General features: G+C 39.2%; 1 protein-coding gene across 2 annotated transcripts; it reads left to right on the top strand.

The window, feature by feature from the left end:
• Positions 1-1187: 1187 nt before the first annotated feature.
• On the top strand, positions 1188-11114 carry eva1c (eva-1 homolog C (C. elegans)). 2 transcript variants are annotated; one of them, XM_015379766.1, is made up of 8 exons: positions 1188-1326; positions 4384-4577; positions 4721-4844; positions 4924-5076; positions 7279-7422; positions 9930-10001; positions 10079-10165; positions 10578-11114. In XM_015379766.1, exons 1-8 carry the CDS (start codon positions 1221-1223, stop codon positions 10946-10948), a joined length of 1251 nt encoding a protein of 416 aa, XP_015235252.1. In that variant the 5' UTR covers positions 1188-1220; the 3' UTR covers positions 10949-11114. The 2 variants fall into 2 exon arrangements, with proteins under 2 accessions (XP_015235252.1, XP_015235253.1); XM_015379767.1 differs by having other exon boundaries at positions 10091-10165.
• The last annotated feature ends 392 nt before the right edge of the window (positions 11115-11506 follow it).

The following is an 11506-nucleotide window of genomic DNA, read 5'->3' on the forward strand; positions in this document are numbered from 1 at the left end:
CACCCATGTTTTATATCATTAAGCCCTTCATTTATTTCTGTAAGTATTTTAATCAGGGTGGGATTTGTCATTTGCACAACAGATTAGATAAAGAGGTTAAAAAAAACAACACATAAATTAGATTAAGAGGTTTTTGGATAATGTTTTCACCCCATGCATGAAGCTGTTGCAGAACTAGAGAGCTCCTTCAGTGACAGACTGCTGCCCCTTAAATGCACCAGGGAGTGTTATCACAGATCCTTCCTCCCAGCAGCTGGAAGACTTTATAACCATCACTGTTCCCAACAACCTCAAAAGGTTGTTACATTCATGCTGATTTTGCACAGTTTCTATCTTAGTCAGTTAAATAACATGCTGCTGTCATTTTGCACATCTCTGATGTTGCTGCTATTTTTAAATATTCATGACTGTAAAAATGTCCTCAGCTGTATATTGGTTATTTATTCCCCAGATGCCCTGTATTTATATAGTTAAAACACTTTACAGTGCAGTAATTCATTTGTTTATTTTTCAACTCTTCACTATTATGTTATTCTTATACATTTTTCTAAGGTCCACATCTGTGTGACCCTTTTTTTCTATAATCTATTTGCTGTTGTTGTAACACAAGAATTTCCCCACTGTGGGACAAAAAAGAGATTTTCTATTCCAAAACTGTTAATGCACGTTAAAGTATTGCGCAAACGAATAAAAAAAAGTTGCAGAAAAGAGTATAAAAATAAAAATAAACACGGAGACGGAGAGAAAAACAACATGCGTCATGGCAGCGTGCTGCGTCATGGCAGCGTGCGCTTCCACTGCGCCTTTTAAAATAGTTTAGTGCGCCGCTCCCACTCCACGATACCCACTCAGCTGTTACTGTAAATCGCTGCCACTTCCCACATGGTGCTATCCATTCACAAATCTGCTTTGGATATTAGAGGAGCCTATCGCTGCCATAAAGTGGACTGATCTCATCGGCTGCCTGTTGTGAAAAACTTGTTGCGCAGCTGCTATTCCCCCCTCCCTCCATCAGCTCCAACACTGACAGTCTGACCGCCTGCTGGTATTTTCTATCTGAGGACAGATGGATCACTTTCAGACAGCGACCAGCTTTCTTTCCCGACCTTAGAGAGATGCAGCCGATCACCGCGGCCATGTGGATTCACTCCTTCCTTCCTGCTTGTTTGTTTTTCTCATGAAGTTCCAGAATATGAGAAGGAGGACAGAGGATAGGAGTCATGAGCTGGACGCGTCCTTGGTGCGGACTGGACTGGAGCCACAGCCTCTTCTACCTGACTTTACTTCTGTGGACAAGACGCATGAACGGACTGGCTGATTTTTCAAGTAAGCTGATGATGATGTAATGAAGGGAGGGGAACAGGAATAATGCACACCTTTATTTTACTTTTTCTAATGTAATCAGGTTTTTTAATTTCTCCTTCACACTTCTAATAAAAGTATTTAAGTATTTTTCTGAGACAACTGACAATTTTAATCTGAAAGTGCCTTAAAAAAATGTTATTCTGGTGTTTCACATGGTCACATGCTTGGCCCACTATTATTTTCTCTGTATTATCTTAAAATCTTCCATATCACTGACTGTTTTTTTTTTTCTTTTTTTTTTCTTCCAGTAACTATTTTGATTCAAATGATTGCCCAGCAGTTTCTGTATGATAGGAAATTAATTTAGGCCAGGGGTCTTTGACGATTTTCAGGCCAAGGACCCCCAAAATGATGGCGAGATCAGGGGAGAAGCTAGATGGGGGGCCAGAGGTGGCCATGGCCACCCTTAGCCAATCATTTGCCACCCATGTGAATGGATGTTTAAATATATGCGTCTATTTGTTAGCAAAGATTGCAGGAAAGTATAGTTTGTCATATTTAGAAAATATGGATGTTGTGCAAATTTCCAGTTTAGACTGACCCTTAAGTTCTGGTGCCTATCCATTTTTGGCCACCCCTCAGTGTACATTGGTTTTTGACTGTCACCCCTATTTAATTTTTCTGTCTATGCCTCAGGGCAAGATGGAGTTAATTATTAATCATATGTATTGTATGTAATTGTGTTATATCAAAGTGGTCTTATAGTCACTCTATTATAGAGGGTTAGGGTTAGTCATGTAACAAAAGTAATTTCGCCCTGGGATTATTAAAGTATTTCTGATTCTGATTCCTGGTTGATGGGACAGGTGTTGTGAATGAAACAGTGCCCCGCTTGAAAGAGCTCCTGTGTGTCGCTGAATGTGTGCACTGATGACTAAAATATATCTTCTACCTCCATTTATCTGTTTACTACAGTGTGTTGAATTCATGTTAATGTGTATTTAAAGACATTTCAATTAGTGGAAAAATTTGCAGGGGGGACTATTAAAAAGAAGCCTTCCCAACAAAAACTTTTGTGACCCCCATGCAGTACCTCCATGGAACCCCTAGGGGTCGCGGACCCCCTGTTAAAGACTTCTGATTTAGGCTATTAAAAAAACAGCATAGTGAACATTATTTATACACTTTTTGATTAAAATAATCTTTAATGTTGCTAAAGCAGTCGAATCCTGGTAATTGCTGAACTGCATTTTATACCTCTCTGCAGCTATTTAGACCATTTATCTTTTGCGAAGAGCCCCAAGTCTTTATCGTCAGAAGGCCTTTGTTGTATAATCCTAATCTTCATGTTTCGCCACAGATTATAAAATTGAAGTCAGGACCCTGGGTTTGCAGCTGGTTGCTGGGGGTTTCTTCCTGTTAAAAGGGAGTTTTTCCTCTCCACTGTTGCTACAAGCATGCTTAGTGGGAGGGATTGCATTCGAGTCAATGAGTTGATACAATCAACTGGTTTTCCTTAGAAAGAAAACTTAGAATCAATTTGACTGTTTGATCTGGTGAACTGTAAAGTGCATTGAGATGACATGTGTTGTGAATTGGCGCTATATAAAGAAACTGAATTGAAATGAACTCCACAAAAAAGACATGTTTGTTCAATAAAAAAAAAATGCTTTAAAAAGTCTGATTCTAACCTATATCTTCCAGGGGGGATGAATGATTCACTCTAAATAACCTTAGACAGAGCATTCCTAATCCTTATTTGCTGCTCCACCATTTCTATGTAAAAACTGTTGAGTGTCCCAACAATCCTTTGACAAGATCTGCAAATGACATTAAATGCAGTCATATTTATGATTTAAGCGTGTACAGTATCCCAATCACAAAGGGATGCTTTGATGTGGTATTTGGTTGCCATGCCACCAAACTCTGCTCAAATGCACAAGCCTTTGAAAAACAAAACAAACAAAAAAGATTTTCTCAGATCTGTATGATAAAGCATACAGATCCAAGATATTCTAAACCTGGTAACTGGATACTTTTCACCGTTGGTCCAAATAAAATGTTTGTGATAACAGTTTGACATGATTTTCGAAGTATTGTGGCAGTAGATTTAATTCAACAGCATGGGAAGTTTAAGCTTTTGGTAACAAACAGATAATCTTTCCATGATCTATAGAATATTCAATGAGAAAGCAGAATTCATGCTTCCATCATTTCCATCAAGTTCTGTTCCTGAAGAAGCAAAGGTACAATGAACCATCATACTACCACCACCTATTGGTTTTTTCACAGTTTCAGTGAATTAGCTGTATCCCAGATTTAACGGGATGCATTTTTCAAAGTTTCACATTTCTTTTTCATCAGTCCACATACATTGTATTTTTTTTCCCTAAAAAGTCCACAGAATAAAACTAAAGTCCCATCTTTGATTTGCTTTACACAGATTCTGTCTGAAGGATGTCCTCATTCTACAGGTCCTGAGTAAATTTCAGCTTAATCGTTATTAACTTGTGAATAATCCATAGAGTTATACTCTGTAAGCCATTATCATGAAATTACAGGCTACATTTTGAAATATTTTATCCTATGTATAACCAAACTGAGTTTCACCTTCTTCTGTAAGTGAAAATAAATGTATTATACTATTCTCATGTTTTAAAATATATCTGTATCCTCCATTGCATATAAAGAGAAGGAAATGATCTTCCTTGAATACACATTTTTACAGACTTTTACTCTTTAAATGATGCTTGGAGAAATCCATAGTTTAATCTTTTCTTGTACTTTTTTGTGTCATTCATGTCTGTGAACCATGTGCCAGGCTTCTTCATCTGGCTTTCCTAGCAAAAGAGATTTCAAAGGGGTCGTCTCACTAGAAAAGAATCAACGTATAGCTGACAGTTGATAAGATTTTTCTTTTAAGGAACAAATCAGATAATATTTACATTACTGCTTCTTCCATACTGGAAGCAGCATGAAATGCATACCTGATCTAGAAAGAGTCTGATTAGTAAATGCTAAAGCTTCATCTGTGATATTGATTTGGAAAAAAATGATTCCCTTCTTTCTTGACAACAGACTACCTGTCAAGGATCATCACAAGCCACTCTGCTCATGCCTGCGACGGAGCGCCACTGAGACTCCACTGTCCTCGTCACTCCACCATCTCCATCCAGTCAGCCTTCTATGGGAGCGGCCGGGTCCGGCTGTGCTCAGAGGACCCCCAGTCTGGACCCCAAAACCAAAGCTGCTCAGCTTTAACCGCCCTCCAGGTGCTCTTTCACATCCAAAACTTTACAGATTAGTTTGCGGTTAACCAGATGTGAGTTATTAGAGGAAGACTTGTTTCAGCAGGAGGTTTGGAGGTTACGCATGATGATGGATGCTGGAGTTTATTGAGCGTTTTGTTTTGCAGAAGCTCCTGTCTGAGTGTCAGAACCACAGAGACTGCCAGCTACCAGTCACTCACCTGCTGTTTGGGAAGGACCCGTGCCCCGGCAAGACCAAGTACCTCCATGTGGATTACAAGTGCAAACCCTGTGAGTTCATCTGTTCCATTTCCCCGCTCACTCTGAGCGCTTTCAGACATATAACAGTTTCACCGGTACCCTCCCTCAGCTGAACACAAAACACAGGTGGTGTGTGAAGGAGAGATCATGTTCTTACGCTGTAAGCCCCCCAAGGCGCTGATCATCTATGCAGCTGTTTATGGCCGAGGTCTGGGTCAGACTGACGCCTGCCCTTCACTCCGGACGAGACCACCCCCATTCGGTGAGCTACCGTCAGCTACTATTAGAGAAACATCACTGTTGTAAAGTACGGTGAAAAAGAAGCAGCGAATATTTGATTAGAGACATCAGCTGGCCTCACGTAACTCTGACACGGACAGCTAAGTGGAACACTGCCAGCATTGATCTTTATTTTTATTTTGAGCATGGCTCTTTTTCCCATGACGCTTATCTAGAAGGCCTTAGGCAGCTTCATGGTGGTGGGTGGGGAGAGTTAATTGTTCTATATGGAAAGATAAGCTCCATCTGTTGACTAAAACAGTGATTTTTCCTTAGAACACACAGGGGAGAAGAGATTCATAGGTATGAGGCCTTTATTAAAAATGAAAAGAGAGCACAAGCGGAAAAGGTGCAGGTAGAAACAGGTGTATCTCGTGACTTCAGTTGTTGCTGCATTCCTTCTCACTTACTCCAGAACACCTGTGCTTTTCTTGGTATGTTAAATAGAACTGGCAGAGGGAAGATGAGTCTGTCTGAACAGTGCAATATAACACCAACCATTCATAGATGTTTTATTGACTCTTTAATTATCCATCAAAATAAAAGCTATTTGTAGATAACATAAAATCTTGCGTTTATGCAAAATAATTTAATATTTGTTCATCTGGGTTAAATCAGATCAAATTCCCTTTCATGGGAGCAAAGTTTTACTCTTGGTAACTGCAATTTAGCTTCTGCAGAAGTGAGCCAGTAAATAAGGTATTACTTTTATAATGCATAGCAAAAGTATTCATCTAAACCAACAAGCCTGGAAAGGTGATGACCATGCGGGAGCTGCTCAGATCCTCAATCATAAATAAATCATAAATATGATTTCAAAAATTGTCAAAAGGTCCACCAATCTGGATCTGTAGTCACAAAAAAATGTAAAGTGGCTCTTAGTGATTAATAAAAGCTATTCACAAAACAGGCCTTCAGAAAACTTCTAAAGGGAGGAAAAAAAGGGAGGGTGATTTTTATGAAATAATTTTCATCTTACCTGTAAAGGGAAATAAAATAATTTGAGCAGCAGGGACTTTAATAAAGGTGCAGCTCAGGTAACACAATTTTATGAGGATTAATAAATAGTAAATAATCATAAAATAAATGTGGGAAATATAAAAACAGTTAAAAAGCAGAATGATTTCAACATCATTTGCAAACTATAATATCTTCCTAATTGAAAAATATTTAAAGAAAAAATAAACTAGAGAATATAAAGTACAAAAATATGCACTTCGACTTTGATTTCCTTTATTTTGGGAGATCTGTGGTCGGCCGATACTTCGATGTGAAATCAATCTTTTCATCAGATCTTATCTACCTCTGCAAAGGTCTGAAAATCAATGCTCTAAACTTTGATTTATATTTCAGAGCAGTCATTTCAGACATTTTTATCGTTTCACACCTTTAATGACTTTCAGCTAGATGCAATTGAAATACTTAAGGGGTTTTGTGATCTTATAACAACTGACAGTGTTGGTTATGCTGGTGAAGGTTCACAGTCATCCAGGAATGACAGTGTTGGTCATTAAAAAAACCCTGAATCAATCAAAATTGGAATCAGCATGTCAGGCCTTTTAAAGATCAGGAATTGGTAATCAATCAGTGCTCCCCTGCTTTATATACTAGGAGGAAAGATGTAAAAGAGGTGAGAAAATATTTGCTTTATTGTGTGTCATGATGTCGGTAACAATAAACTAAATGGTCGTTGAGACATTTGCGTGTGTTAGCATAATCATCGGCAAATTAAATGAGGATGATAGATGTTATGTGATAAATCATTTAATTTGGACAAGTTTCTTCCTCAAGACACAGTGCAGATGTGTTTTTGTATTTTTCTAATCTTTAATCAACCAATCACAGATCTTAGAAAGCAGTGTCATACCTGCACAGCACACCTCACAAAGTATTTTTGTCAGCTCCATGTTTAGAGCTGAGCTACTACTGAATCTCTTGTGATAAAACTCCTTGGTTGGGATTTTTAGACCAAAATAGCAGCTATCTGAGAGGACTATGTGAAAACAAGTCCTGTGCCATGGAATAACAAGGAAAAGCAGAGGGAGTCTCATTTCACATGTTAGAGACACAAACATGAGGAAGGCGAGACCAAAGCTGAACTGTGAAGATGTTTGTTGACTCTTTCCAGACTCAGTCCTCTCTGTTATTTTTCTCACGTTTCTCTTTATTTTGCTCCTTCCGTCAGAGTGTCTGAACCACGAGGCCGTGCAGGTGGTTTCCAAATCCTGCTACAGCCGACAGAAATGCGCCGTTGCTGTTGGCAACCAGACCTTCAGGGACCCCTGCTTTCCAGGAACCAGGAAGTACCTCAGTGTGCTTTATTCTTGTGGTAGGATCCTCTCCTGTTTCCTCATTCACATGTAATGAGATCAAAGCCTGGTGATGCATTCAAGTACCAGCTCAGATGATGTCTTAGACTCATGTTATCATAGCTTCCATCATCATGCTGCGGGTCTTTCACAGGGCATTTGTTGTTTCCTGCTTTGAGTTCTTATCTTCAGATCCCAGATTTTCGTGACTCCTACCCTTCCTCCACCCTTAAAGAAAAAATAAAACATAAACCAAGTAATAGAAAAAGTGGGAAACAATAGACTCCCAAGTTCATTTTTTCTTTTTCTCCTTATCTCGTGGCTGACTTCCTGTTTGATTGGCACAACTGTTAGTGGAGACATAAAACAGCTCTATTCATATATCCTAATTTGAATTCCTCTTGGTATCATTGTTGACTATTTATAGCCCAACAATGATTGGTTATTAATACATCACTGCAGGGAACTTAAGATTCCATTATCCAACCAGAAAAGCAAACACTCGCTACAATCCCAGTAACAGTTGGATTTCTTTACCTTTTCGATTTTTCTGCAGATTGGGGTAGAGAACGGGATTTAGAATAGAATCCAACTTTATTGTCATTACACTGTCACAAGTACAAAGCAACGAAATGTGGTTTGCATCTATCCAGAAGTGCTATGCAGGATATTAAGTCAACACATACACAGAGACTATGTATGTATTGACTATAAATGGTATATATATATATATATATATATATATATATACATAGTAATTACTATTTTTGCACGTCACGTATCACTTTACTTGGATTTTCACTTTATTTGGATTTAGTTTTTTCATATGCATAGATATAAGTACAGATATATATACAGAAGAGCTATATGTGTATATATTTGATCTCTTTTTATTCTTATTTTTTATCTTTATTATATTGGATAGTTGGATGTGTGTATATATTATTTAAAACTGTAACTGGAGCGTGTAACAAAAGTAATTTCCCTCTGGGATTATTAAAGTATTTCTGATTCTGAGTCTGATAATTATAAGAGGCTATAAAATAAAAAATATGAAAACTATATACAATCATACAGGAAAGTTAGGATGTGGATTATATATTAGTGGGGTTTTAATACAGCATAAATAATGACAGATGATGGCAGTTAAAATATGTTTGAGAAGTGCATGTAAGTGGTGTTGGATGCGTGGAGTTATGTGTAAGGACAGTTGATAGTCAGGAGGAGTTCAGGAGTGTGACAGCTGTGGGGAATAAGCTGTTCCGGTGCCTGGTAGTTCTAGTCCGTAGGCCTCTGTAACACCTCCTAGAGGGTAGGAGTGAGAAGAGTGTGTGAGTGAGTGAGTGAGTGAGTCTGGCACTTTTTGTACAGTCCTGTAGGCATTCTTGATGGCGATGAACAGGGCAAGTTTGACCACTTGCAACCCCTTCCAGTCCGAGGCAGAGCAGTTCCCGTACCAAACTATGACACAGTCAGTGAGGATGTTCTCAATGGTGCAGCGGTGGAAGTTTGTGAGGATCTCTGTGGACAGATGGTTCTTCCTGGTGCACCTTTATAATGAGTTTGGAGCAGCTGGTCGTCCAGGTCAGTTTCACTTAGATGTGGACTTCCAGGAACTTGAAGCTGACCACACGCTCCACTGCCGTCCCATTGGTGTGAATGGGTGGATGTGTTCAGCTGCAGGTTGTTTGTGTCACACCATTCAGCCAGAAGGTCCACCTCCTCCCTGTAGGCAGTTGTTGTTGTTGTCCCTAATGAGGCCGATCACTGTGGTGTCATCTGCAAACTTGATGATGGTGTTAGAGCCATAGACAGGTCTGCAGTCGTGGGTGAGGAAGGAGTAGAGGAAGGGACTCATCACACAGCCTTGTGGCACTCCGGTGTTTATAGGGACGGTGGATGAGAAGTGGCTGGTCAGGAAGTCGAGCAACTAGATTTAGGTCTGAAGTTTGACTGGACCAAGGGTCTCCTACCAGTGGTGTCAGAGCAGCACTGTGCTCTTACATGTTCATTTTATTATAAATAACAAGAAAGGCGGGTTTTAAAGTTAAATTAAATTACTTAATTTGCTCTATTATATCTTAAATGTTCCATTGTTTTATTTCAGTATAGAAGTTCACATATATAGCAGGTTTGGGTTTTCTGTTATGCAGTTAAGAGTTTGTTTTCTCAGAGGAATGACAGATATTTTAAAGGACAATAAAATAATATATAGTTTCTAGTTAAATTAAATCTTAATACTAAAAATGGTGAAAATCACCAGCTGGCATTGTGATGTCCTATTGTTAGAAGTTATGCTAGTTACTGAGTTACTAGTTACTGTGCTTTTTGTTGATGAGCTCCTATCTTTGAGGATGGAGAACCTCTTTAACATAACCCTTATTCCATCAGACTCAAGTCTGAGTTTGAATGATCAAGATAATTATTATTTTAATATCAGCTAATAATCCTTTTAAAAGACACAACGTCTCAGGGTTCAAGGCAAAGTAAAAAATAATTTTTAAAGTGTCCTTCTTTCCTTCCATAGTGCCGAAGTCTTTACTGAGAGAAGCAGACCCAAGCATTCTGAGTACCACCTCACTTCCAAGCACAGAAAAAGGTATCAGAATCTACTTGTTTCTGTTCTATGTATGCACAGATACCTTTATTACAGCTGGCGTCTACATTTTACAACAGATTCTGTTTCAGATCTGGAGTCAAGTAGACCAGACAGTTCAGGAGCAATGATGAGTAACTCTCTTCTGACCTATGCCTTCATCAAAGGTAGACTTATGCTCTTATCTTTTTAAGAAGGGTACAAAATGATGTTTCTTTATGAATATTTGAAAATATAAAATATTATTGTTCACTTTTTATGCAGATATTGTACATTTGGCAGGGCTTAAATCTAGCAGTAAACATAGAAGAGGTGGGCAAAAGTTCATAAGCTAGGAAAGTGGGAATCCCAAGGAAAGAACAAAACAAATGTAGGATGAAAGGAATGAAGGAAGGCCACAAGAAGGACGAACTAAAGAAATACGTATAGTACACAGTGGGATGGAAAGAAGGGGTAGAAAGTTGCAAGGATATACAAAATAGAAATAAACTTACATTTAAACATATTTGAGACCACAGACATTTTAGCAACTCTGCTTTAAATGTGATCTTCAGTGTCATTCCACTGTTTTCCACACAGAACACCCAGAGACGGCGGCGCTGCTCTTCACCTCCAGCGTCTGCATTGGCCTCCTCTTTACACTGCTGGCTCTATCTGTCCAAGTGACCTGCCGGGGGCGGCGGCTCAGGGATCACTGGCTTGCAGCCAAGTCAAACGGAGTGAGTCCCAACTGTTCTGAGCAGTATTATGAGGACAAAGCCCAGGAGGACGGCGACAATGAAGGAACAGAGAGCTTTCTGCTTTCAACTGCCGAGAGGAGGGGGATCCAAAGCTGGGAGGAAGTGACTTACATGAGCGAGGCGGCTGAGCTGGCGGAGAGGATCGAACGCAGAGACATGATCATCCAGGAGATTTGGATGAACTCCTACCTGAACGGCAGCTCCTGCTGAACAATTCATGTGGATGCTTGGTCAGAACCACGGAGAGAGAGTAAAAATCTGGTCTCTAAAATATTATAGTCTTTACAGAGGGATCAGTAGGTGTATCCTGCAGCAGATTTTTGTATATATTTTGCATTTATCAGCAAAAGAAGCTGAAATAGTTTTTACTGTGACATAAAAGCATTTAACACTTGATAAAAATTATTATGCTCCTTTATGAATCCACTGAATCTTCACCCTTCAGTCTCCCATGAGCTGTAATGTTGATATGAATCTGTGTCCAACTACAAAGCTGCACAAATGTATGAAAACACAGTACAAGGAAAATGTGTTTTATTTTTGATTTTACTCAACCTATGGGGACAAACATGAACTTTTGCATTCTTTTTTTAATCCACACTTAATCAAACCGGCCCCTAAGCACTAATCCTCTGTTGTGCGCTACATTAAGTGCCATCCCAAACCCCATAGTGGGTAGGGCCAGTGGAAGGTTCAGCCCTTAAATAGCTGCATCGGATGCAGGCTCACTGAAATCCACAGTGGCCTGGTAGTGGAGGAAACACGTTC

The sequence above is a fragment of the Cyprinodon variegatus genome, unplaced genomic scaffold (genome assembly GCF_000732505.1).
Source record: "Cyprinodon variegatus isolate N-32 unplaced genomic scaffold, C_variegatus-1.0 Scaffold199, whole genome shotgun sequence".
Classification (NCBI taxonomy): Eukaryota; Metazoa; Chordata; class Actinopteri; order Cyprinodontiformes; family Cyprinodontidae; genus Cyprinodon; species Cyprinodon variegatus.